General features: G+C 53.8%; 3 protein-coding genes and 1 long non-coding RNA gene across 21 annotated transcripts; 3 read left to right on the forward strand and 1 right to left on the reverse strand.

Moving 5' to 3' along the window:
- Positions 1-160: 160 nt before the first annotated feature.
- Positions 161-2,860, forward strand: CENPB (centromere protein B). Its single transcript, XM_081558828.1, has one exon. It carries the CDS (start codon positions 237-239, stop codon positions 2,037-2,039), a length of 1,803 nt encoding a protein of 600 aa, XP_081414954.1. The 5' UTR covers positions 161-236; the 3' UTR covers positions 2,040-2,860.
- A 602-nt stretch (positions 2,861-3,462) lies between these two features.
- SPEF1 (sperm flagellar and cilia associated 1) lies at positions 3,463-13,407 on the forward strand. 14 transcript variants are annotated; one of them, XM_081558858.1, is made up of 8 exons: positions 3,463-4,615; positions 5,658-5,773; positions 6,812-6,923; positions 7,272-7,428; positions 7,607-7,646; positions 7,794-7,854; positions 8,066-8,189; positions 8,288-8,468. In XM_081558858.1, exons 1-8 carry the CDS (start codon positions 4,611-4,613, stop codon positions 8,393-8,395), a joined length of 723 nt encoding a protein of 240 aa, XP_081414984.1. In that variant the 5' UTR covers positions 3,463-4,610; the 3' UTR covers positions 8,396-8,468. The 14 variants fall into 14 exon arrangements, 13 of the variants coding, with proteins under 13 accessions (XP_081414984.1, XP_081414975.1, XP_081414982.1 ...); XR_014073679.1 differs by lacking the exon at positions 3,463-4,615 and adding an exon at positions 8,808-9,057 and having other exon boundaries at positions 5,488-5,773; positions 7,607-7,651; positions 8,288-8,381; XM_081558849.1 differs by lacking the exon at positions 3,463-4,615 and adding an exon at positions 13,204-13,407 and having other exon boundaries at positions 5,488-5,773; positions 7,239-7,428; positions 8,288-8,391.
- Positions 9,457-13,802, reverse strand: LOC145532889 (uncharacterized). Its single transcript, XR_014073686.1, has 3 exons — positions 13,434-13,802; positions 10,078-10,181; positions 9,457-10,012 (listed from the first exon to the last, which is right to left on the reverse strand). It is a non-coding gene; the product is annotated as an uncharacterized LOC145532889 (long non-coding RNA).
- ADISSP (adipose secreted signaling protein) lies at positions 13,785-26,650 on the forward strand. Of its 5 annotated transcripts, none has more exons than XM_081558867.1 (7): positions 13,785-13,931; positions 17,907-18,010; positions 20,817-20,933; positions 22,228-22,370; positions 24,709-24,847; positions 25,643-25,765; positions 26,003-26,650. In XM_081558867.1, exons 3-7 carry the CDS (start codon positions 20,915-20,917, stop codon positions 26,101-26,103), a joined length of 525 nt encoding a protein of 174 aa, XP_081414993.1. In that variant the 5' UTR covers positions 13,785-13,931; positions 17,907-18,010; positions 20,817-20,914; the 3' UTR covers positions 26,104-26,650. The 5 variants fall into 5 exon arrangements, with proteins under 5 accessions (XP_081414993.1, XP_081414994.1, XP_081414992.1 ...); XM_081558870.1 differs by lacking the exon at positions 13,785-13,931 and adding an exon at positions 14,288-14,382; XM_081558868.1 differs by lacking the exon at positions 17,907-18,010 and having other exon boundaries at positions 20,758-20,933.
- Positions 26,651-26,695: the final 45 nt, after the last annotated feature.

Raw genomic sequence — 26,695 nt, forward strand, 5'->3', positions numbered from 1 at the left:
CCCGCCCGCGCCCGCGCCTGCCGCCTGCCGCCCACCGCCCGGCGCCGCGCCCGCCGGCGCCCCCGAAGGTGTCCCCGGCCCGGCCGGGTCGCCGCCCCGCCCGCCGCCCCGAGAGCCGCTTTGTCTCGGGCGGGGCGCGCGGGAGAGGCCGCCAGGTGCCCCCCGCCGCGGGCCCGGGCCCCCCGCCCCGGGGTGGCGGCGGTGGCGCCGGGCCCCGGGGCGGGGGGCGCGCCGGGATGGGCCCCAAGCGGCGGCAGCTGACGTTCCGGGAGAAGTCGCGGATCATCCAGGAGGTGGAGGAGAACCCGGACCTGCGCAAGGGCGAGATCGCGCGGCGCTTCAACATCCCACCGTCCACGTTGAGCACCATCCTGAAGAACAAGCGCGCCATCCTGGCGTCGGAGCGCAAGTACGGTGTAGCCTCCACCTGTCGCAAGACCAACAAACTGTCCCCTTACGACAAGCTCGAGGGGCTGCTCATCGCCTGGTTCCAGCAAATCCGAGCCGCTGGCCTGCCGGTCAAGGGCATCATCCTCAAGGAGAAGGCGCTGCGTATAGCCGAGGAGCTGGGCATGGACGATTTCACTGCCTCCAACGGCTGGCTGGACCGCTTCCGCCGGCGCCACGGTGTAGTGTCCTGCAGCGGCGTGGCCCGCGCCAGGTCGCGCAGCGCTGCTCCCCGGCCCCCAGCGGCGCCCGCCAGCCCTCCCGCAGTGCCCTCGGAGGGCAGCGGTGGGGGTACCACGGGCTGGCGCGCTCGGGAGGAGCAGCCACCTTCGGTAGCCGAGGGCTACGCTTCCCAGGACGTGTTCAGCGCCACTGAGACCAGTCTGTGGTACGACTTCCTGCCTGACCAAGCGGCGGGGCTGTGTGGCAGTGATGGACGGGCACGCAGGGCCACGCAGCGTCTAAGTGTCCTGCTGTGTGCCAACGCCGATGGTAGTGAGAAGCTGCCCCCACTTGTGGCTGGCAAGTCGGCCAAACCCCGTGCAGGCCAAGCTGGCCTGCCCTGCGACTATACTGCCAACTCTAAGGGTGGTGTCACCACCCAGGCTCTGGCCAAGTACCTGAAGGCCCTGGACACCCGCATGGCTGCAGAATCTCGCCGAGTCCTGCTTCTGGCTGGCCGCCTGGCTGCCCAGTCCCTGGATACCTCGGGCCTGCGGCACGTGCAGCTGGCCTTCTTCCCACCAGGCACCGTACAGCCGCTGGAGCGTGGAGTGGTCCAACAGGTGAAGGGCCACTACCGCCAGGCTATGCTGCTCAAGGCCATGGCAGCGCTAGAGGGCCAGGATCGCTCAGGCCTGCAGCTGGGCCTCATGGAGGCCCTGCACTTCGTTGCTGCGGCTTGGCAGGCTGTGGAACCTTCGGACATAGCTGCCTGCTTTCGTGAGGCTGGCTTTGGGGGTGGCCCTAATGCTACCATCACTACTGCCCTCAAGAGTGAGGGAGAGGAAGAGGAGGAGGAGGAGGAGGAAGAAGAGGAGGAAGAGGAGGGTGAAGGGGAGGAGGAGGAGGAGGATGGTGAGGAGGAGGAAGGGGGAGAAGGAGAGGAGCTGGGGGAGGAAGAGGAGGTAGAAGAGGAGGGTGATGTTGATGACAGTGATGAAGAGGAAGAGGAGGAGGAGGAGGAAGAGAGCTCCTCTGAGGGCTTGGAGGCTGAGGACTGGGCCCAGGGTGTAGTGGAGGCTAGTGGCAGCTTCGGAGGTTATGGCGCCCAGGAGGAGGCCCAGTGCCCTACCCTCCATTTCCTGGAAGGTGAGGAGGACTCTGAGTCAGACAGTGAGGAAGAAGAGGAAGATGATGAGGAGGAGGATGAAGATGATGAAGATGAGGAGGAGGATGGTGATGAGGTGCCTGTACCCAGCTTCGGGGAAGCCATGGCTTACTTTGCTATGGTCAAGAGGTACCTCACCTCCTTCCCCATTGATGACCGTGTGCAAAGCCACATCCTCCACTTGGAACATGACCTGGTTCATGTGACCAGAAAGAACCATGCCAGGCAGGCAGGAGTTAGGGGTCTTGGACATCAAAGCTGAGCCACTGAGCTTAGCCATGCCCCCGACCTGGATGTGGCAGCACCAGGGCAGAGGACTCTCTGGGCAGCTGCTGTGGATGGAGCCAGAGTGGGGACCCCCACATCCTTTAGTGATATTCTCCTGGCCCTGTGACAGGCCCAGTCACCTCCGTAGGGCCTGGGGCTGGCATCAGCCTCACTGCCTGCTTTTTGCCTCTTTTTCAGAATCCTCTTTCCTCCCCAGTTGCCCCTGGGCATGGGGGACTAGGTGGGGAGGATGGGGAGCTCTCCGGTGCTACCACACCGTGCCATCAGTGGACTAGGCCACAGTAGCAGCCAGGGATGGACCCTGGAAGCTCCTGGCCAGAGAGTGCCTCTCCCCTCTGCCATCCACACCAGGTCTTTGGTGGGGGGGGACCCCAAAGCCATTCTGGGAAGGGCTCCAGAGAAAAGTCCAGCCTAGGACCCCACAAGGCTGGCAGCCCCACATCCCTGTCCCCAGGCCACCTTGAGAAGCACAGTCTAACCACGGGCTCCTAGGCCTGCCTCAGCCTGCTTCCCTACTTCCCAACCCTTCCTCTGGCCCAGTCCATGTTACTTTGGCCCTTGGTTTTCTTTCAGATTGGAGGTTCTCAAGAGGCCCTCCAGAGGAGTGATAATGGGCACTTCCCTTGTGGGCAGCTGCAGGCCCCATGCCTCTCCTCCCTCTCTGGCAGGGCCCTATCCTGGGCAGGGGGCCTGGGGCTGGGCCCAGAGTCCAGCCATCCAGCTGCTCCTTTCCCAGTCTGAATTCAATAAATCTGTCTGCCCCCCTTTTGTGGGAGTGGACGTTTTAACAGCCAAGGGTGCATCCTTCATGGTCTGGGCTTGCGTCTATCTTGGGGACACTTCCTTTCCCGGTTCCTTTTGATCCTTGCTCTGGTGGGACAAATGTTGAGAGAGTGGCTAGAGCCCAGGCCCTGACCAGGGTGAGGGGCAACATATGTATTTAAATGTTGCCTAATCTGCCTGCCAGTGCAGGAGACTTAAGAGAGTTGGGTTCAATCCCTGGGTCCAGAAGATCCCCTGGAGGAGGCAATGGCACCCCACTCCAGTATTCTTGCCAGGAGAATCTCATGGACAGAGGAGCCTGCCGTGCTACGGTCCATAGAGTCGCAAAGAGGTGGACATGACTGAGTGTCTGAGCACAGGCTTGGGGGCAGGAGGGATCTTCAATGCACCAATGCCTGGGGTTGGGTTTGAGGAAGCTGGACCTTGCAGTGCTTCGGGGTTAGAAGCTTTGGGTCAGTTGGCTAGGATAGGAGGGAGGGAGCCAACAGTCCCTGGAGGGCCAAATTAAGCTAGGTGCCTGGGAACTAGGCTTATCAAGGCCCATTAAAGAAGATCCTTGCAGGAGAGGGGCAGGAGGGCAGAAAGAAAATGTTGGCGGCAGCTCCTGTGGTCCAGGTTGGAGTTGTAGGGGTATCCCTTGTATGGTGTCTTACCAGGGGAGTCCTCTATGCCTTTCAGTGATTGGCATCTCCAGTCCTGGTGGCTATCCTTGGAAACAGTGGCAGGGTAGAGGTGAAATTGCTGGGGACACATTGCACCCCGAAGAGGTTGAGGATGTTAACCACTCCCTGTGTGGTGCCCTCTAGAGGGCCCCCCCCCCATCCAAAGGTGAGACAGCCCTCTTTGCTGATCCTACCTGCCTTTTCTCTTAGCCCTCCCAGGCCCTTCCTCATTGAGGCCCTCAGGCCCCAGTGGTTCCAGTGAGGGGAGGGCCTGAGCTTGAGCAGGCTGGCAGCTCTGGGCCCCAAACCGGTTTTCCCACCTTTCCTGAGGCTGGCACATCACCCCTCTATTTCCCTGCCCCCACCTCGTTGCAGTTCCTCCTCTCTCCACCCTGGAATGTGGGGGGCGGGGGGCACTTATCCACATCATCTTTTTAAACAAGAAAGTGGAGGGGCTGTTCCACACTTTCCCTTCCATACCTCTGGCACTCAGGGATTCCTTCCAGGCCTTGAAGGCTTCAGACCAAGTGAGAGCAAAAAGCACCTGGGATTCTCAGCCCCACCTTGGCCTATGTCTAGTCCCCATCTGAGCTCTGGAGGATGAGACATGGAAGCCCAGTCTACCCGCTCGCCTGTTCTGGAGTAAATGGGTGGGAGTGGTAGCCTTCTCCCTAGGTGCCACTGGCCAATCCAAGTCCCTCACCTCAAATACCAACAAGGCAAATGCTTCCATTTGTCTGCTGCCAACAAGAAGGCCTCTTGCTGGAACTGAGATCATCTCATTAATGATAACACCAGTCGACATGAATAGGGCTCTTGCTGTGTGCCAGGCTCTGTGCTAAACATTCTAGATGCTCACAAAGCTCCTGTGAGGGGACTTACATCCCTGGTGGTCCAGTGGCTAAGACTCGCTGCTCTCAGTGAAGGGGGGCCTGGGTGCGATCCCTGGTCAGGGAACTAGCTCCTACAGGCTGCAACTAAGAGTTTCATGCTGCAACTAAAGATCCTGCTTGCCGCAACGAAGATAGAAGATCCTCCGTGCTGCAACTAAGACTCGACGCGTCCAAATAAATAAAATATTCTTTAAAAAAGAAACCCGTATGAGGTAGGTAAAACCATGAGAAAGCATGTACAGAAAAGTGCCCAAAGCCAAATCGCTGGTCTGTGGCAGAAGCAAGCTCTCTTCCCCAGGCTGATCTAGAAGTGTCCCTTTACTAAGACATTCTTAGCCCTGTTTTTCTAAAGAAACTTGTTACTGACTCAGTTTCTAACCTGTAGAAGAATAGCTCTTGGAGTGGAACGGTGTAGAAGTGTCTACAGGAGCTGAAGCTCCTGTACTTACAACTAACTCCTGTTCCCCTAGTCCCCAAATACAGATCTGTAAATATCCTTCCCATTCTCCCTATTACTCCTTTGGGACAAATAGATGAGAACCATATCCATTTCATGAAGAAGGAAATAGGGTTAAGGACTTAAATGACCTGCAAAGGCACTGGTCTTGAGGTCTGGTGTTCTCCCTGGGAATCTGGGTTACATATTAAATGCTTTACCAGGACACTCCTGGGGGTGGGGGTTGGGGGGTAAGGGGCAGTGGTGTGGTGATGGCCCTATGAGCACAGAGCTTTGAGGAGGGACCTGGCAAAGACTCACACACCCTTCCACAGTCCAGATGTTAAGCAGCTGGTGACTAACAATGGACCCCCAGATAAAGCTGACAAACACTGGGCTGCTGCCTTCACTTGGGACTGATTGCTAAAGGAGCCTGAAGGGGACCCTTGTTCTGAAGACACTGATGCAGGGGTTCTGGAGGCCTGGTTGTCTTCGGCAGTTCCCAGAGTGGGCCAGTGTCTTGGCAGAGGTGGTTTCTTGGGAGGCGGGGAAGAGAAACCGCCTTTTCAAAGTGAGGCCTGAAAGGAGGTAGCGGGAAGCGGGGAAACTACAACTCCCAGAAGCCCCTGCTCCCCGCGAGTCAGTCTCGGTTGCCATGGTTTCAGAAAACAATATGGCCGCTCCCAGCTGGGACGCGAGTCTGGGTTAGAGACGCAGAGGCGAATCTGGGTCGCAGCAGTGGCGAGAGAAGAGGGTCTTGAGGGCTAGTGAGGTTGGTCCTGGACGCTATACAGCTGGAACGGCCTGATCTTTCCGAGGGCGCCAATGGCGGGCAGCGTGGATGAGGAAGCACTGCACCAACTGTATCTGTGGGTAGACAACATCCCTCTGTCCCGGCCCAAGCGAAATCTGTCCCGGGACTTCAGTGATGGAGGTGTGTGCTCCAACGTGTGTGAGTGTGTCCGCACGCACGCCTGGGTGTGTCCTGTATGTCTTTGTGTGTCAACGCCTTCTGTCCTGTATGTACGTGTGTACAGGGTCTATGTGAATACATGTCTCTTGGTGCTTGTGTGCTTGTGGCAGAGGGGTTAGGTGTGGGTTAGTAAGAGAGGTGTCCTAATATCTCCTAAGATTTCAATTGCAGAAGTGTGCATCTGTGAGAATGTGAGCATGTGTGTATCCATACTTATGTATACATGTTCTATCCTTTATGTGTGTGAGCTGTATTATGTGTGTGTATGTGTCTGACTCCTTCCCTGAACTTTAATGACTAAGATGTGTATTTGTGCATCTGTGTGTGTGTGTGCATGCTTATTTCTGTATTCTATATGTCTTGTGGGAGTCTGAGCATGTGTTTGTTCATATGCATATTGATATGTTCTGTCCTACATGTAAGAATGGGGGTGCTGTGTGCGTATGTTTCTTTGTGCTTGTTTAGGTGTCTGTGTGTCAGAGACTCTCTCCTGGGATTATAATGACAGAAGTATGCATTTCTCTGTGTGTATACTGATGCATATGTGACATTTTGTGTTTCTGTGTATATGTGTGTTGGTAACATATATGTGGTCTCTTGGGACTCTGGTGATGGCCCTATGTGTCTGTGTTTCTGCATCTCTGTATCATTGTGTGTGTGTGTGTTTATGTCACTTCCTAGGATGAGGCGCCAGGCTCCTGAAGGTTTCTCTTGGAGACTCATTCTCTAATAGGGGACTAGAGACCTTGGTTTTCAGATGCCCTGAGTTAATGGCAAAGGGATGAAGCTCCTCTGGAGAATTTGTCTCTGGCTGATCACTGTTCTTGCTCTCTTACCTCCCCTCCATATTATCTTCCCCTTTCCACATCTCTACCTCTTCTCTTGGCCCCACCACTCTGCCACCCCTGATTCTCCCACCCCACCCATTCCTTCTCCCTCTTCCTTCTTCCTTACCCATTTCTACACCTTCCATGTCTGCTCCCACCTCCTCTCCCTCAGTCCTGGTAGCAGAGGTCATCAAGTTTTACTTCCCCAAGATGGTGGAGATGCACAATTATGTCCCTGCCAACTCTCTCCAGCAGAAACTGAGCAACTGGGGTCACCTGAACAGGTAACAGAATACCTGGGCATACTAGTGGGATCTCTAGCCCCTAGCCTGGGATCCGAAGAAGGGTTGCCCAGCCCCTCCACCTCCTATGGTCTCCACAGTCCAGGCTGGTGGCTGGGGTGGGGAGGACAATGCAGACAGAATCTATCTGGTAACAAAATCAAGGGACTCTTCTTTGGGGGAGGTGACAAGGATCCTTGAGACATACATGCTCTGGGCTCAGGTTGGGTGCCCTTCCATTCCCCCAAGGCTGTGCATGGAAGGGCTACCACTGCTGCACCTCCTTCCTTCCCCCAACCCCTCACTTCATCCACCCAGGAACCAGTCCACCATCCGTGTGTCTACCCCCAGGAAGGTGCTGAACAAACTGAACTTCTCTGTACCAGAGGATGTGATGCGCAAGATAGCACAGTGTGCCCCAGGTGTGGTGGAACTGGTGCTTATTCCACTGAGGCAGCGCCTAGAGGAGCGTCAGAGACGCAGGAAGCAGGGCATCAGCTCCTTACAGGTGCCTCCTCACTCCACCTTCTTGCACTGTTCTAGGGGAGTTTCCCAGGTGGCAGAAAGCTCTGCCTCAGTGACAAGTGTGGGAGAAGGGTGCCTGGCTAAAGGGAGCCCACAGTGGGAGGGATGTCCTTGGGAGTGGGCAGCCCAAGCTCACTGCAGACTCTGGGCGGTTCTTTCAGGAGCTGGCTCCCCAGGATGGCACTGACTACATGGATGTGGGTAAGGTAGCCTTTACTTGCCATCCCTTCCAGGAAGAGCTTTTCTCCTGTCCTTCCTTCCAGCAGGGGAAGGGGTGGGACTATGGGGAGGGAGAAGACAGGAAAATCGGACTCCTTCAGGGTTATTCCTATACTTGCCTTGTCTCAGGTTTGTCCCAGAAGGCCCGAGGGGAAGGTGCCCCAGACCCCCAGGGACGGGGGCAACTCAGGTAAGGAAGCTGGGAGCTCCTGACCTTACCAAGCCTGATATTCTCTCTACCCGGGAGGTGAGGGTGAGGGTTGCATCTGGAAAGGTAGGGAAGTCAGGGATGGAGGGATTTCAGGGATTGTGGGAGGGAGGGAAGGCTTGGTCGAGGGTCACTGGAAGGGTGACTGTGGGGTCTGAGATCCAAGCCTCAGCTAAGCTGCATCTCATCCCAGGGAGGGCCGACTGCCTGTGCCTCGGCCTCCAGGGTACAGCCAGGCGCTGCAGAGCGACCCGAGCTTCGTCCTCCAGATCGCTGAAAAGGAGCAGGAGCTTTTGGCCTCGCAGGAGACCGTGCAGGTGAAGGCGCACTGGGAGGGAACCGGGGGATTGAGGCCTGGGAAGATGGGCAGGGGGCAGTAGGCCACTGGACTTGACTTCTGTGTGGCTTGGCCTAGGTCCTGCAGATGAAGGTGAGACGCTTGGAGCACCTGCTCCAGCTCAAGAATGTGCGCATAGAAGACCTCTCCCGGAGGCTCCAGCAGGCAGAGCGTAAGCAGCGGTGAGCCTGGGAGATGCCCCCTTATCCGCCAGAGCCCAGATGTCACAACTGATGTACCACCTCGAAGGGCAGATGAATGGGCGGGCGGAGCCAGCTGCTCCAGTGAGCCTTCTGGGACACAAACGCCCCCTTGGGGTGTGAGTGAGCATGGGGGGTAGTGGGACAGGACCCCTCCAAGCGGAGCCCAGGAACTGAGCCACTCCTTCCACTCCATCTGGGTCAGGAGAATGGACCGCTTTCCAGAACCCAGAAGCCACATGCAGAGACCTCGCGTGCACCCCAAATCAGTGCTTGACACCAGGGACTCTGCCTTGGTGCTCCCAGTGCAGGGCCTTAGGGGGTGGTCCCCCAGCTTGGTCCGCACCCCTATAACCAGGTCCCTACCCAGCTCTGGTGACAGCAGCGTCTCCATCCAGGCTAGTTCTCTGTACCATGGGTCAAAGGGGAAGCTGTCCGAGACAGCTGAGGGGTTTCCTTGCCCCTCCTGGGCACTCACCTGGGACCCAGATGAAGGCTGGAGAACACAGCAGCGGAAGAGGAAGGGGTGAGGTATGAGCTCAGCCACAGACTGTGCCTTCCAGTTGCCCTCCCCTCCCATAGGGTATGTTGAGAATGTTTGGGGGATATGAAGCTGGGTTGTTCCCATTAAAGTTATGCTGTCCTTCCTGTGCCTGCTTTCTCTTCTCTGAGGGAAGTGAGTTCCTGTCCCCGTTGTGTTATCCCCACCCCTTAAGTGAAAGAGCCTTGTGGGCCCAGGCTGGGTCTCAACTCTTGGGGAGCTGGACCCTGCAGTGGCCACTTCTTGGTAGAAGGTTGGTTTTGTGTACTAGGACAGCCTGACTTCTAACTCTGGCCTTAGACTGACCCCTAAACTTACTCTCAGTGTCTTCCAACATTGCCTAAACCCAACCACAAATCCAGGCTTCAGATTCTTCCCAAATGTAGCCACAGTCACCCTCAACCGTGCTTATGGACTCACCCCTAAATGTGTATGACTCCTGACCCTGCTCACAGACTAACCCCAAGTTCTGTGGACCAAGACCAAGCTTGACTCCCAACCCTGACCAAGATACCATGGCCTTGGTGTGACTTTAACTCTGATCATTACACTCCCAGTAACATTGAACATTTGAATATCCTGAGACCCCACAATTCTATTCCTAGGCATATATTCAGCATCACTTCAGTTCAGTTGCTCAGTTGTGTCAGACTCTGCGACCCCATGGACTGCAACATGCCAGGCCTCCCTGTCCATCCCAAACTCCCGGAGCTTGCTCAAACTCATGTCCATCAAGTCGGTGATGCCATCCAACCATCTCATCCTCTGTCATCCCCTTTTCCTCCTGCCTTCAATCTTTCCCAGCATCAGGGTCTTTTCCAATGAGTCAACTCTTCACACCAGGTAGCCAAAGTATTGGAGCTTCAGCTTCAGCATCAGTCCTCCCAATGAATATTCAGGGTTGATTTCCTTTAGGATTGACTGGTTTGATCTCCTTGCAGTCCAAGGGACTCTCAAGAATCTTCTCCAACATATTCAGCATATCCAGGGGAAACTTAAGTTCCTGTATTCTGTGACACATGTACTGCAATGTTCACAGCAACACTCCTTGTAATAGTAGACCTGAAAAGAACTCCTATTAATTCTCTATTACAAACTTAGTGACTTGAACAGCACATATTTATTACCTCATATTTTCTGTGGGTGAAGAGTCCAGGCATGGCTTAGTTTGATCCTCTGGTTCAGGGTTTCTCACAAGGCTGCAAAGTGTTGGCCAGGGCTATGGTCTCGTCTGAAAACGGGAAAAATTGACTTCTGAGTTCACTTGGTTGTCGACAGTTAAGTTCTTTGTGGGCTGACGGACTGAGGGTTTGTTTTTTGCTGGCTATTGACTGGTGGCTGCCCTCATTTCCTTGCCACGTGACCATCACCAGTACGATAGCTTACTTCATCAAAGCCAGCAAAGGAGTTAATGGAGTCTTAGCAAGATGGAAGTTATAATCTTATCTAATGTAATCGCAGAAGTGACATCCATCACATTTGTGGTATTCCATTTATTAAAAGTCATTAGACAGGGACTTCCCTGGTGGTCCAGTGGTTAAGAATCCACCTTGCAATGCAGGGGATTCAGGTTCAATCCTTGGTCAGGGAACTAAGAGCCCACATGCTGAGGAGCAACTAAGCCCGGGTGCCACAACTAGAGAGGCCGTAGTCTGCAACAAAGATCCTATGGGCCGCAGCTAAGATCCAAGGCAGCAAAACAAATAAATAATTCATTAAGTCTAGCCCACTTCCAAGGGGAGAGGTACACATAGGTGTGAAAACCAAGAGGCAGGGATAACTGGGAACTATTTTAGAAGCTCGTGCCCATGAAGATGAAAAAACAATGAAAGGATAAAATCTAGAATAGTTTTTATTTCTGAGAGAAAGAAGAAGACTTATTCTACTGCTGATGGACACTTGGGTTGTTTCCAGTTGGGGGCTATTACAAATGATGCTGCCACAAAGATTTGTATACATGTCTTTTGATATGTAACTAAGAGTGGAATTGCTATAGGTCACAGGGTTGGCATTTATCAGCTCTATTAGATACTGCCAAGCAGTTTTCCAATGACGTTATAATTGTTTAATTTTATTGAAAAGAATGAAGTCCAGGGAATTCCCTGGCAGCCCAGTGGTTAGGACTCCAGGTTTTCACTGACAAGGGTGCACCTTCAGCCCCTGCTTGGGGGAACCAAGATTCCACAAGCTGGGCTGTACAGCCAAAAAAAGAAGAAAAAAGGAAAAAAATAAAAATAATGGAGTCCAGAAAACCATGTTTGAAGCTGGAGTGGATGATTTACATATGCTCAATCTGTTCTCCTAACCTGGAGTTGCTCATAAAACCTCCCTTGCTGGCTCACTCTATTCTTGGTACACAGGCTGTTGGACTTTTAGGGGGGGCAGCTGGGTACCTTCTACCCTGACTTCCTCCTGGCATGAAGAGTCTCATTTCCTCCTGGAGGCTTTCTGGAACCATCTGCACTTGCACTGTGGCTTTGGGGCCTTCCCTGGGAGCCTGTAATATCCCCAGGCATAGAAAGCTCTGTATTGCAGGTCCTCCCAACTGGCCAGTTAGCCAGACTGCCTGGTGCCTGGGAGTGTGAGGAATGTTTGGCAGGGACAGGAGATCACAGTTCTTTTTGTCTTTTATCTCCCACCCTAAACTGTAAGTGCCTTTAACTCCAGAGCCTTGCACAGTAACTTGCTCATCATATACACTTAGTAAACAGTTGTTGAAAGGAGGTGAAAATTAAAAGTCCCAAGGGAAAAAAAAGAAAAGAAATAATACAGTTAGTTGTTAGTCTGTATGTCTGAAAGAGTGCATACCAGCGATGATTTTGAGAAGTTGACTAGAAAAATATAAAACAGGAAGGCCTTAACCTGGTCTTGAAGGGAGGAGTTTTGCCTATGAGAGGAGAGTGGGAAGGCCATTCCAGATGGGAAGATAGTATAAGGAGGGGATCATAAATTCAGATGTTTACATAGACCCAGAGGTAAAATAAATGTCAGAAAATAGGGACTGATGAGAACTACGGTAAATTGAGGTGTCAGCCTTTGGTGCCAAGCTAGAGTTGAATCCATGTTGTTCAATCAGTAAGAGGAAGAGGAAGCAGAGAAGGAGGAAGAATTAGACTTTTTTTCCAAGAGTTTAGTTTAAAATTAATTAATTAATGTATGGCTGCATTGGGTCTTCCCTGCTGTGTGTAGGCTTTTAGTTGCCTTGAGCGGGGGCTACTAGTGGTGCAACAGTTTCTTACTGCACTGGCTTCTATTGTTGCAGAGCAGCACGGGCTCTAGGTGTGGGGGCTTCAGTAGTTGCAGCACCCAGGATCAGTAGTTGTGGCCCAGGCTCAGTAGCCTTGATGCATGTGGAATCTTCCCAGACCAGGAGTCGAACTGTGTCCCCTGCATTGGCAGGTGAGTTCTTAACCACTGGACCACCACTTAAGTCTGAATTAGAATTTTTTAAAGCCCATATGGACTAAACAAAATACATCTATAGCTTACTCTGGGCACATTGTCTGTCACCTTGAAGAACAGACATAGGATTGCAACTGAGGGGGAGACAAGTGGGGCACATGGACTGGTGGGGTTGGATAAAGAGAAAGCATCTGGCAAGAGTGGATGGGCTGAGATCAGAATGTGGAAATCTCCTGAAGAAAGGGCATCTCAAACACCAGAGTGTTCACGTTTCACCCAAAATGATGCTAAGAAGTTTGAGGTTTTTCTGAACACTCCCAGAGGACAGAGCGCTTTGGAGCAGGGTAGGATTCACTGGAAACGACAGCTGAGGAAGAGCTGCCAACAGTGTGTTAACCAGAGACCAGAAGATAGGTTAGGGGCCACGGGGATCCAGCAGAGGGTAGGAGCCTTGGAGGCTCCCCAGAGGCAGTGACCACGGTCTTTCTGAAAAGATGTTGACTTTCAGCCGCCCATACCATCTCTCTCCTAGTTATGCTGTTAGAAGGGTTCATTCCCCGCGGGTACTTTAGGGACCCTGTTCCAGCCAGCGAAATGGGGAGGGGGGTGTTGTTTGTTCAAGGACCTGTAAGCGGAGCAGTGGCTAGAACCCTTAAAGATCCGAGGGCTACGTTTTTACTCCGAAGGCTCTGTGCAGGTGCGCACCCTGGGACGCAGAGCTAGGCGCATCCTTCTGACATTGCGACTGCCTCTATAGAGACCGAGAGCAGAGGCTGTGGTCCCCGGAGGCGCCTGCACAGGTTCTCCCAACCCCCACCCCGCGGGGCCTTCTTTGTTCTGATGCATTTCAGGGCCAGCCGGGCGCCCAGGATGTGTCTCAGATCCTCAAGGGGGCATTTCCTCCGAGGCAGGGAGATGAGACGGAAGAGGAAGATGCAGAAACCAGAGATCGCAGAGCGAGAATGGAGGCTTCTTCCGCTCCAGGACAAGACCTAGCGATACCCGTATCAACTGCCAGGACGGCTTGGAAGCCTAGGGAAAAAGGCGACCTTCAGGTGCCCCACCTAGCTCTGAGCCCCACCTTACGGCCGCTCCAGGGGGCGGAACCCTAGGGACGGCCCTTCCAAGTTGGGCGGCGACGGAAAGTGCAAACCCCAACGCTGAGAGGGGACGCGCGTTGAGCCCGTTCAAAGTTGCTTCTTCCTTCTTTGGCTTCTGAGCGATTCTGGTCTTTGGCTACAGCGAACTCGAGGGCTAACTTCATCGCGAGAACTTCTCGGGCCCTGGGGCTTGGGCTCTTACAGCGCAGCCGCAGGGCCTCCTGACGCAGAGGCGCATCGCCCGTTGGTGGTTCTCTGGCGCCCGCTTATTGGTCCGAAGCGCCCTCGCCCCACCCCCCCGTTGACCAATGGGCGGGGGAGGGGCGTGCCCTGGCGGCGGGCGGCGGCGGCGGCGCGGGGCTCTCTCGTGTTCGGTGTTGAGCCCCGGCTGCTGCCGCGGTCTCCAGAGCTGCCGCCTCAGCCACTGCCGCCTCTGCGGTCGTCCCTGACCGTCGCGGCCTCAGGGTGCTCCCCGCACGGTGAGACTGCTCTTCCTTCTGCCACCTCTCAGTTTCATCCCACTCACAGAGATCCCCTCCCAACCGAGCCACTGTTCTAGGTAGTCGGTGCCTGGGACCCCTCCGACTGGGGCTGGAGCTGGAGGGCTCCGCTCTCGGGGCCGGGCCAGGGAGGGCTCCTTGGCACCCGAGCTGGGGAAGTATTAGGCCCCAGGGCCGCAGGTGACCGTTAGGTGGTAGAGTTGAGGTGTTTTCCGCGGGGCGCTGTCGAGGGCACGTGTGACACAGTGAGGGTGGGGGCCTATGGGGTCAGCGCCGTCAGCAGCTCCCAGCACCGCCCCCCACCCATTGTCATCGCCTCGCTGGTGACCTTGGACGAGTAGTCTCTGAACCTCGCGTGGCTCGGCACCTTCAGGAAGGAGGGCAGTGATGTTGGGGAGTATGTGCTCGCGAAACTACTGCGTCAGCAGAGGTGATGGTGGGACAGAGAGGACTATCTCTGAGGGACAGAGCCGCCGCCTCACAGCCCGGGAGGGATGTGATTGGGGGGGTGGGGGCGGCGTCCAGACGCATTTGTCCCCTTAGAAGATGAGGATAGGATGGGGATGGAGGGTGGAGAGGATACAGATTCATATACCCAGGCCCCTGATGTCTCTGGGAGCTTGGCCATTACCACCCTGTTGTCACAGAGCAGGAGGCCTTCGTTTAGGTTCTGGACCAGTGTTTCTTTTAGTTAGCAGGGACCCTGGTGGACTGAGAAGGGAGACATTCAGTTGCTTTTCCTCTTGAATCTTGGCTTTGGGAAGTGTGGGTAAGGCGTTTCTCTGCCCCGGGAGCTGAAGCAGGTCAGAGGCAGCTGTTGCCCCCTGGACCTGGCCTCGCCTGGGTGGGGCAGTAAGTCTGGAGGCTAGAGGGATTGTAGGGAGGAGACGCTGTGGAGAGGAAGGCAGCATTTCTTGGGGGAGACAAGAGGATGTGAGATGGTGGGGGTCCTTTCCTCAGTTCAGCCTTGCTCCACTCATTTTTTGAGAGAGAACACCCATACTTACCCTTGCAACTTTGGCCTGCTGGAGGAAGGAGGCAACAGAGTCACATACAGACTGAGTTGCTGTAAAACTGCCACAACCACTCCTGACCTCCAGCCTTGCCTTTCCAGGCCTTGTTCTAGGTATGCAGGCCCTAGTGAGCTGGGGCTGCTCTCTTGTTGCAGAGCATAGGCTCTAGGCACATGGGCTTCAGTAGTTGTAGCACGAAGGCTCAGTAGTTGCTGTTTTCGGGCTCTGTAGAGCATAGGCTCAGTAGTTGTGCCTCACAGTTGCTCCTCAACAAGTGGGATCTTCCGTGACCAGGAATCAAACCTGTGTCTCCTACATTGGCAGGCAGATTCTTTACCACTGAGCCACCAGGGAAGCCCCATGCTTGAGCTTTGAGGAACAGCTTCTGTGGGACTGAGCGCTTTAAGCCAGGACTGAGCCCAGAATTGGGGTCGGGAGGGTAGGAGATTGTACAGTTCCTGGCTCAGAAAATACTTGAACAGGTTGAGAATGGGAATTGAAGAATGAATGAGAAACGAGGCCCCAAGAAGCGTGTCCCTAACCACAAAGCAGAGGACAGGCTGGGGCTGGTCCTGTGATGCCTGGGACTTGGGGGCTGCAGAGAGGTGCTGTGGGCATGCAACTGTGGGGTATAGGGTAAGAGGGTGGCAGGTCCCAGAGCTCTACTTTGCCATGGACAGACTGTCTTTGGCTTTCTCTCCAGCCTTGGGCACCAAGTGTGGGACAGTCTGGAGTAGCAGCTAGCACCCTGTGTGCATAGCAGGAGTCTAGGGAGCTGAGAACTCCGAGTTTCTGTGTAACTGTCAGTCTGCCCAGCTGCCATTTCCTTGTTTCTGCTCCTTATGCCAGCGATGCAGTGGGCCTGGCTGAGCCCTGCCCTTCAAGGATAACCTTGAAGCAGCTTTTCTCTCTAAAGCTGAGAGGGACCTGAGCTGGGAGCTCTCTGTTTCCCAGAGAGAAGTTTCTGCAGGTTTCCCTGGGAGAGTAACTGACAGTTGAAGAAGTCCCCCAAGGCCCTTATTCCAGCTTCCCAACCCTCCCCATACCATGACTCTCAGTGGTACCACCTCTGACAGCTCATTTAAAGAGAGGGTGTCTTTTTTTTTTTTTTTTTTTGCTGGAATGGGGGCATTTCCCAGGATATGTATTTTTCATTTTCTTTATAAGTCCTTCTGGTTGAGGGAGGTGGACAGTGAGCTCCCAACAGTCTGCTCTCTGGCAATCCCTGGAGATCTTGCTGGCCTGGGAATGGGCTAGGAGGAAGGCAGCATGATGGAAGGGAGAGGGAGGCCCCTCAACCCTTGAGCTGTTTTCTGAGAAGGCTAGAGTCTCTGGGGCCTGCCCTGAGGGCCATTCCTGACTGTTCAGGATTGGCTTGAAGTGCTTTTTTGATGCTGAAATTGCTGTTGCTTCAGAAAGCAGTCCTTTGGGGGATTTGTTCTGCAAAGGTGGGGGCAGAGTGGGGAGTGCTGTCACAGAGCTTCAGGCACCAGCTGCACTAGCCCCACTGAGGAAGAGGCCATTGCTTATTTATTCCTGTGCTGCAGGTGAGGAAACTGAGGCACTGAGGCATGAAATAACTTTGCCATGCAGCCTGAATTTAAACCAGGACCCTGGAGCCCACGCTCTTGATCATGGCCCTGCTGCCTCTTGGGGGCTGAGCTGCTTGGGCCACGATCCAGATTTGGCTGGCACAAGAGGAGGCCTGGGGCTTCAAGGGTGCCTGGTGTTTTGGACACAGCTGCTGCAGGAAGAGGCCTGATGCCCTCTTCTCCCGATTCTAATGAAGAATTGTGTGTGGCTCAAGGTCTGGCTCACAGGGGACAGCGACCAATGAGGCTTTCTGCTGGGAAAGGAGCTTTTTCCAGCCTTCTCTGGGCCTTCTCGTTCTCTGTTGTCAGTGCCCAAGGGTTACAAGGCAATGCCAGAGTGCTTGCTCTGTACTGAGCTCTGGGCAGTGCAAGAGACACAGGCCCTGCCTTCATTGACCTTCCATTTCAAGGTTGGTAGTGGCAGTGGCGATGTAACAGCTGATTGTGGCCAGGCTAGAAGATGCCCTGTGGGAGGCACCACTCTGAGATGCGGGGAGGGGAATGCCTTCCAGCGCAGGAGTTTGCTAAGAGAGCAGGGTAGGGAGCTCTTCTTCTGAGAGCCTCTGGGCCCTGATGTGCCACGTCTGCCTAAAGGGCCCACTGAGGCCCATTCTTGGGCTCCGCTTAGTTTGGTCATTCATTCATTTAACAAATATAAAGCTAACATAGCTGCTCCCTGCCAGATGCTGGGCTGGGTGCTGGGGATACAGGGTTTGGCAAAAGCACAGTTGCTGCCCTTGTAAGGTGGGAGACGGAGATATTAAATGATCCCAGAAGTGAGAAAGGGAATTCTTGTTGAAGATTTTCAGGCCTATCCTGGGGTGGGAGGGGGTGGGGATGGGTTGTGCTGCCTTGAAAAGTGTCCCCAGGCTGAGATGTGGATGGGGGAACAGAACTGTTCCAGGCAGATGGCCTGGGTGAAGGCAGGCAGGCAGGCAACAGGCAGTGGACAGGGGAGGAAGACAGGTACAGGACCCTGCATATAAGAGCCCCAGGAGCCTTTGCTCACCAGCCAATGTTTCATCCAGGCTTCCCAGGAAGTGTCGTAGGAAGGATTGCCATTTCCTACTCCAGGGGATCTTCCCAACCCAGGGATCGAACCCATATCTCCTGAGTTTCCTGCATCAGCAGGTGGATTCTTTACCACTGCGCCACCTGAGAAGCCCCCAAATTACAATTGTTGTTGTGTCGTCACTAAGTCGTGTCCGACTCTTTTATGACCCCACCAGGTTCCTCTGTCCATGGTATTTCCCGGGCAGGAATACTGGAAGGAGTTGCCATTTCCTTCTCCAGAGGATCTTCCTGATCCAGGGATTGAACCAACATCTCCCATGTCTCCTCCTTTGCAGGTGGATTCTCTACCGCTGAGCCACCTGGGAAGCCCGGGAAATGAGGGGATCTTGTCATTTTCCCCCTGGCTGCAGAGATGTGGCTGGAGCAGCCTCTGCCCAAGGTGGGGGAAGGCCTGGTCCCCTTGCTCCTGGCTGTGTTTCACATGCTCTGAGTCCACAGTTTCAGGGGGTGGCTGGAGTGGGTAGGTAGGGCAGGCCTCTCTCCAATGGCCAGACTTTCTGGAGACAGCCTTAGGGGCTGCCTTCTGGGCCTGACCCAGAGTGCTGGCTTGGGGCTGTTCCTGCATTCCTGAGACCCTAGCTTTGCCCTTCCCTGTACCTCCTGAGGCTTCCTATGGGGGGCTTCTCATTCCCAAGCTGTTAGCTCTGCCTTTGAGGTGGGGCTTGGGCCTGGGTGGGCTTTTGCATTGGGAAATGGGGAGGGAGGTAAGGCCTGCTCCCAGGGTAGCTCAGCACCTGAGGGGTCTTGAGGCCATGCCTTCCACAGGCCCAGCCCCAACTCTGAGGTCACTCCATGGTTTTTTCTTCATTCCCTGGACCAGCAAAGGTCATTCATACATCACTCATCTCTACTTCAGTGTATATCTCTGACAAATAAGGACATGTGTGTGCATGCATGCTCAGTCAGTTGTGTTCAACCCTTTGGGACTCTTTGTAGCCCGCCAGGCTCCTCTGTTCATGGGATTCTCCAGGCAAGAATACTGAAGTGGGTTGCCATTTCCTCTTCTGCGGGAAATAAGGACATACTTTTCTACATAATCTAATTCCATTATCTCACCTAGCTGATCAACTCTGACTTCTTAATGTCATCTAAGATCCAGTCCTGTTTATTAACATTTCCCAATTATCCCCCAAATTCTCTTTTTATAGGTAGTTAGAAATCCCCTTCTACATATATTTTTCTTCTTGACACTGATGTGGTGGGAAAAAACAGGTCAGTTGTCCCATAGAGTATCCTGCCTTCTTAGTCTCTTTGTGTATTAATTTAGCACAGCAGTTGGCTAACTTTTACTGTGAAGGGCCAGATAGTAAATATTTTAGGCTTTGCAGGCTATGTGGCCTCTGTGGCAACTCTCAGAGTAGTTTTAATGTGTGTGCTCAGTCATGTCCGACTCTTTGCAACCCTGTAGACTGTAGCCTGCCAGACGCCTCTGTCTATGGAGTTTTTTTCCAAGTAAAAATACTGGAGTCGGTTGCCATTTTCTCCTCCAGGAGATCTTCCTGAACCAGGGGTTGCTTTAGTGCAAAAGCAATTTTAGGTGGCAGTCCAGTGGTTAGGACTTTCACTGCCAGGCTTTAATCCCTGGGTCAGGAAATTAAGATCCTGCAAGCTGGGAGGGCATGGCAAAACAAAGAAACAAATAAAAGCAATTTTAGACAACATGTAAACAAATGAGCACTGGGTTGTGTGCAAGTAAAACTTTACAAAAAAAAACAGGAAACAGTGGCAGCCTGACAGGCTGTAGTTGGCCCATCTCCTATCTAAAGCAACTTCCCTCTTTTATTAAAATTAGGTCACTTGTCTTGCAGAATATCTGGCCTTCTGAGTTTGTCTCCTTGCTTTCTTGTGGAGTCATTTAATTGGTTCTGCTCGCAGGTTAGACATTTGGGGCAGAACTGCCCTGTCAGCAGTGCTGTGACTTGGTGCCACTTTGCATCAGTAGGCATACTTGTGCCCGGTGTCCCATTCTGAGTGAGAGGAGACTGACTAGTGCAAGACTGGCTAATGTCACTTTGCTCCATGGCAAACTTGTTCCCTTTAACCTGAGGTCATCTGTCAGTGGTACTTGTGCATCTGTGAGCATCCACTTCAATCTTTGCCTTCCTGGTTTAGCACCCACTGATTAGTGTTGCTTCCAGCATTTGTTTTTTGGGGGGTTGCAGAATTATTTAGCATTCAGTCATTCCTTTGTTAAGGAAGAGCTATCCTTTAACCACCAGGGCAATTTGGCTGCAAGAAAAGACCAAGAGACAGACTGAATTAGTTCTCTTTAAGACTGCCAGTTTTCAGAGCAGAAAGTTAGGGTGTGGCTATTGTCGGTGGTGACAAATGAGGGTTTGGATTTGTTTTGCTTTCTTCTTTTTTTCATAATCACTGTGAATGCTCTGATTTTTATATAGTTCCGTCTGTTAACTCAATTGCATAATATTCTCTTTGATGCTGAGATGGTCCTAGCCCAGGGTTTCAGAGCTGTGCTGCTTACACAGGCTTCCTGGGGGTACCTCCCACTGCCTCTGCCCTGAGGCTGCCCTTGGGGAGCTGAACTGGAAGGCCTGCCAATCAAGCCAGAGTCTGAACTGTGAGTTCTGATGGGTGGCAACCCTGTCAAAGGTGCCTGTTCTGTATATGGCCCTGTTCGATCACCAGGAGGGAAAGCGCTAAGAACATGTCTTATTATATAGGCCCCTGTATTTCACCCCCTGTTAACTCTGACCTGGATTGACTTGTGCAGCAAGAATACTGTGACCTCTGGATGTATGATGGTACAACCTGTGTGTCTGGGCTGGGCCAACTCTTGGGTCACCTGCGCCAGAACTGGCCCCTGGAAAGTGCCAGTGAAGTCTCCTTCCTTTGCTGGCTGCCTCTTCCCACCAGCCTCAGGTCTGCTGGGCACTAGAGTTCTGGGCTGGTGCTTTGACACCCAGAAACTGCAGCTCAGTACATGCTGGCCAGGCTGTGGGTCAGCAGTGTGTCAGGCAAGGTTGAGGGATCTTGGCAAATGTGGAGTGGGTGGAGGAATAGGGGGCAAAAGTCCCCTCTGCTTAGGGGGTGCAGGTACCACTTGGGCTACTGAGAGCCGCAGGGGTTTGGGTCCTTCCTAAAGGGAAATCTCTGCTCTCCCGCCAGCCACAGGCCCATCAGTGGCCCTGACCCTTGCCCTCCCCTCCCCACTCCCCACCTATCAGGCTCCTGCTGGTGTTCCTGGAGCATGGGAGGCTGCTGAGCTTGACCGGTGGTGTCCAGCAGGAGCTGCGTGTCTCACCCTGTGGCAGGGAGGGCGTCCATGGCTGCAGCCAACAAGGGTGAGTGCCTGCCTGGTCTGCCAGGGTTTGTAGAGTCTTATAGTGTACCCTGGTGGGAAGGGGTATTGTTGCATGTGGGGTCTGCGTTGACTGTGTGTATGTCTGTCTGTCTTTCTGTCTGAATATGAGATATGAATTATATAACAGCAGTAATTACACCTGTGTTTGTGCTGGGGACACCCCAGCCCTAGCAGGGAACCTTGGTGTGCTGACCTGTGGAGGTGTGTGCCCTCATGGCCCCATGTTCCAGCCTCCCTGTTCCACTGTGGAGGTTGGGAGCACAAGGGGCTTGGTGTGAGCACTGAGGCTCTGAAGTGGGTAGGGCTACAGCAGGTTGTGGAAAGGAATTTGGGTTTCATTCAGAGTCCAGAAGGACTCATAGAAGGTTTTAGGTGAGGTAGGATATGAGGGTTAAATCTGAGGGACTCAGCAGGGAAATGTGGAAATGCCAGGTTGACCCCTTGGCCTCCAGTGAGTCTTCACTGTGGGCAAAAACCCAGGCAAGGACTGGCCCGGGTCCTCACCAAGCTCTTACTTATCTGCCTGCCTTAATTCCCTGACTGCCTGGTGTTGGAAAACCTGACCCAGTGAGGGACAGCCGAGGGCCATGTGAGGTGTTAAGTGTAGGAAGGAAAGGTGTCTCTGGGAGGGGTCCTGGAGCTCCCCTGGGTTGTTCTTACCTGCCAATGATCAGCAGTGAGGTTTAGAGGAAGCTGCAGCCCCTTCTAGGAGGGCTGAGTGTGGTTTTTGACCCTCTTTGTTTCTCCCACCCCCAGGCAGGTCCCATAGAGCCCAAGCCCATTCCTGTCTCTTCCCTTCTCCCCTCTCAAGGGGATCAGCAGGAGGGGCAGACAGAGGGCCTCAGGACTGGCAGCCCTAGAAGAGAAGGCCTGAGAGATGGGGAGCTTGGAAATGTGAAGGAGAGCACAGGGCAGGGTATCCTGAGCACTGGGGCTGAGTCCTGCACTGCCTGGGGTTTGGTTAGAGTCAGGACTGTCTCTTTCTTGTCAGCCCCATTCCCTCTAAGTGAAAGGTCATATTAGCTAATCCCTAAATCTCCCCATACCCTCTTTCAGGGTGTGCATTTTCTGTGGGAGGACTAAGCAGGCAGGGGCAGACGGGAGTCTCAAGCTTTATGATCTCCATTGTCCAGTAGGATGTGGCCTAGCTCAGCAGTGGATGCTCTCTGATATGAAGGGGCTGTCACAGGGGCAGGGCAGCGACGCGGTAGAGTAGTTTCCTGGGGCTAGGAGAAGGCAACAGCCCCTGGAGCCCTCTCCCACTCTCTTTGTAGGCAACAAGTCCAGAGTCCGGAGTATCCGCTTCGCAACAAGCCATGATGCAGAAAGCTCCCAGAGTCATGTCCATTTTGATGAGAAGCTGCATGACTCTGTGGTCATGGTCACCCAGGAGAGTGACAGCAGCTTTCTGGTCAAGGTATGTGCATACCTCACCCCTTATAATCATCAATCTTATTCCCTCTACCTTCTCCCTGGCCCTGCCTGGCTTCCTGGGCCTATTCCATTTCCTCTAAGCTGGCTCCATCTTTGTCCTTCCCTGGGCCTTGGTTTCCCCATCTGTAAAATGGGAAGTGTGAGACTGTGATGAGATGAGTGCACTTAGGATGTTACTTGAATGGGAGCAGAGCTGCTGTTACCATCAGCATCACCCCAGCCATTGCAATTGGAAGGCAGGTGTCCAGGCTTTGGTGTCACAGGCCTGGGTTCAGTTCTGGGCCTCCTATTTTGGCTCTGTGACCTTAGGCAGGTCACCTCGGTTTTCCTTCTCTGAAGTAGAGACAATTGACGCCCCAAAGAGCTGGAAATGGAAGGGTGTATGTATGTGAGGCAAATTATATTGATAACACTGTGTGACTTTATTTACTCTGCTTTGCCAAACCTCTGGCTGATTAAAGCTCTTTGCAGTAGTATTTATCACCCCCATGACTTTCCCTTCTCCCTCTCTTCTAGTGTCCATACCTTGTACACCCTTGGCTCCTCCAACTGCTGGGACACTGTTAGATCCCACATCCATTTGGGAGGGGCAGGAGGAATTCTTTGGAGGGGATGGGTTGGAGGGAAACAGGGAGTGAAGCCCTCAGGTTGGACAGTACACCAGGGCTCCCGTGTTGAGACCTGGAAGGCATGGAGGTGAGCATGGTGGTTGGCGTCTGATCTATTGAAATCACCCTGAGGAGGGGCCCAGAGTCATAGCCATTTCTGCCCAAGTCTAAAACCCTTGCTCTTTCTCCAAGAGCTGATAGTTTCCCCAAGGGAGCAAACAGAATGAACCCAAATTTTCAAAAATAGCTCCCTGCCTCCCATTGCAAAATCTATTCATGTCCATGGTAGAGAAAATTTGGAAGATAGAGAAAACTATAAAGAAATTTGAAAGTATCTGCAATCATACTATCTAGAAATAACTATGGTTAATATTTTGATGTGTGTTCTTCCAGTTTCCTTTCTAGCTTTCTTTCCAAAAATGAAAAGCTGGTATACCAGTGTACACACTGTTTTTTGCTTATTTCTGTTGTGAACCATCTCCTGTTTGTTTCAGTAAATAATCTTCCATGAGATTTTACAACTGCCTGATATTCCACTATATCTGTCATCATTGATTTAGCTGGTTCCCTGTTCCTGGTGTTGTTTCTATTTTGTACTGTTATAAATAGGGCAGTGATGAGTTTTGTTTTGTTTTTTTACATCTCTGAGTATTTCCCCAGGGAAGTACTGCAAGTGGTGCAGCTGGATCACAGGGTCACCATTGGCAGGTACAGCCAGAAAGCCCTCTTGAGAGGTGTGCCCTCTTTTAGCCGAGTGTGGGAGCCATAGGGACTGAGCTTTATCATGCAGTGACATCATCCTGATCCTACTGAAAGGCTAAATGCTCCCCCAAAGGACAGGGCCATCCATTTCCTGAAACTGAGCAGGAGAGCGTGTGCCCTGTGAGCTGTGGGTACAGCACGTGCATTGCCCCTCCTGGACTGGCACTCCAGTCAGCCTACCTGCCCGACAGCTACCCTGGCCTGTAACCCGTCACACGACTGAGTTTCTGAGGATGGCAAAGCTGTGTGTATGAACAACAGAAATTGCCCAGGCTGTGAATCAGGGCTGTCGGACACAGTGAGCCTTTGAATGGGCAGGCATCCATGTTCATGTGCCAGCAGGGCAGGCTGGATTCCAGGTTCCATGACTGGTGCCAGTCTTGTGGGCCAGCTCTGGACTGACAAAGCTCGTCTAGTGTCTGTTTTTGATTCTGACCCACCCTCCATCTTGTGCTATCTATGCTGCCTGGTGGCCCCACCATGAGTGACTAGAGGACCAGTGTCCCTGGGCACATGCTGATAGTGGTGGGGGCAAGTGGATAGCCTGTGTCGTGGGGTTTTGAGCCTTCCCTGTGGGCAGTGGCTGGTGCCTTGCTGTGTGGCAAGAGTAGCCAAGAGGTCCAGGGAGGACTATAGCTTGACCACACTGTGGCCTGCAGCCAGTCATTTCCTGGCTTCTATTTTATCATCTATAAAACGGGCCACCAAGGAACTTCAGGGCCCATGAGACAGATATGGGCCAAGTGATAGGGGTGGGGTCCTTGGAGAAAGGGCCTGGAGCTGCCAGGCCAGGGGTGTAGACCAGCTAGAATGACGGAGGGAGTCAGAATCCCCTGGGATTGTCAAGTTAGCAAGTGGAGGCCCCACAGGATCATCAGTGGTTCAACCTGGGCGGACCTTGGGGGAGACTGTAAGTGAAGGTGCCTCCATCCCCTACCCCTCCTGCTGCAGGTTGGCTTCCTGAAGATCCTGCACAGGTATGAGATTACCTTCACTCTACCCCCAGTGCACAGGCTGAGCAAGGACATCCGAGAGGCACCTGTCCCCAGCCTGCACCTCAAGCTCCTCAGCGTCATGCCCATCCCAGAAGGTGCGTCCCCTGCTTGGGGTGCTGGAAGCTTGCCCTCCTCCAGCAGAGCCTGGGTGTGAGTAGGAGTGACAGCATGGGTACTTCCTTCCCCCCATCAACGGCTGATGGGTAGCTCAGAAACCAGGAGACCTGATGCCTCTTTACGGGCCTGCTGTGTAGCAACTTGGCAGGTTCCATGCCCCAGCCCTCACTCCTGGACAGAAGTCCACGGGCTCACACAATTGACCTACGTCTGCTCACCACCTGATGGTTACTTCAGGGGGATGGTGGGAGCCACTGAGGAACTACTCTGGGCCTCTAGCCCTTCCTTTGCCAGGGGAAACCTACTGGAACCTCAGGAACTTTGGGCAGCTACCTCCCAGCACCCACCAGACCTGAAGCTGCTTTTCCATACCCTGCCACCTTCAGCACCCCTCCTCCCAAAGGCTAGGGAATCAGTTTCACCGTTTACAGAAACTCCAGCTTCAGTTTTATGTCCCCCCTCCCTCCACTTCATGACTTTGCCCTTAAGTGGGTTGAGCAAGCCTCCTCAGGTCTTTGCCTCTTGCCACCTGATCTGGTCAGTCCCTGCCCTGCTCCTCCCTCCCTCCCCCATCACCCTCTCTCCCTGCCTTCTGGCCTACAGGTAGAGCTCATTGAAGAATGGCAAGTTCCAGAGGCCTGTGTACCCATCCCTGGGGGCAGGGGTGGGGGGAGTTTGGGCTATCCTTGCTCCTCTAGAGGTCTTGGTGGTGGGTGAGGACCAGTGAGTGCTGGGGGGCAGGACGCCACAGAGGTGCTGATCGCCCTGGGCAGGTTACAGCGTCAAGTGTGAGTACTCAGCACACAAGGAGGGCGTCCTCAAGGAGGAGATGCTGCTAGCCTGTGAAGGTGGCACCGACACCTGCGTGCGCGTGATGGTGCAGGCGCGCGTCATGGGTGAGAGCTTGAGGCCCGGGTCTGGCTAGAGGAGGGAGGCACCAGCTTGGCTACAAGGAGTTTCCACCCTCCTTGAGTCTGAAAAAGGGATCCTTGTTTTGGCCCATTCCCAGTCTCCTTGGTGGGTGCCTTTCTCCCCATCCTCTAGCCGAGCTGGGAGGGAAGGTAGAGGAGTCCCCTTGGAGTAGGTGGGGCCAGGGTCCAACCTGGCATACTGACTTGTCACCTGTCTTGCAGACCGACACCACGGCACACCCATGCTGCTAGATGGTGTCAAGTGCGTGGGTGCTGAGCTAGAATACGACTCAGAGCACAGTGACTGGCACGGCTTCGACTGAGGCCCTCGGCCCTACCTGCTTCGGGGCCCCTCAGCCTTAAACCCAACCTCATCTCCCCAAATGCTGCGTGATGGTGTGGCTTCCTCACCCTTCCCCAGGGTGGGTGTGGAGGTGGAGAGTCCAAGGGCCTCTAAGCTAGAGCCTTGCCCACGCCTCTCACCTCATTTGTGCCACCTCCCGCCTCTCCTACTTTCTCCTGTGTGCCTCAGCCTCCTGCTGGAAGAAATGGATTGAGCCCCCAAGGAGGCTATCTGAGGAGGGCCAGGGGAGGGCCTGGGGTGGGTTGTACCCACCCCCACCCCAAGCCATAAGGGCTCTAGTCAGAGCCTAGGAGAGGAAGGAGCTGGCTCTGTGGTGGAGCTGCCCCTATTACTACTGCTGTTGTCTCGCTTTAGCCACCTCTCCTGTCTACTCCCTTTTTTCCACTGCTGTCCATGGTGAGGAGGAGGGAGATGCAGTTCCCAATCCCTACCCCCTAGGTCTGTGTTGTTTTTAAATGACTGGTTGGGATAAAATCCTGAGAAATAAAACTTCCAGTGAATTACCAGAGGCCAGCAGGGTTTTTGTTCTCCAGGGCCCTGAGAATGCCCAG

The sequence above is a fragment of the Giraffa tippelskirchi genome, chromosome 13, assembly GCF_054371585.1.
Source record: "Giraffa tippelskirchi isolate mGirTip1 chromosome 13, T2T-mGirTip1v1.2.pri, whole genome shotgun sequence".
Classification (NCBI taxonomy): domain Eukaryota; kingdom Metazoa; phylum Chordata; class Mammalia; order Artiodactyla; family Giraffidae; genus Giraffa; species Giraffa tippelskirchi.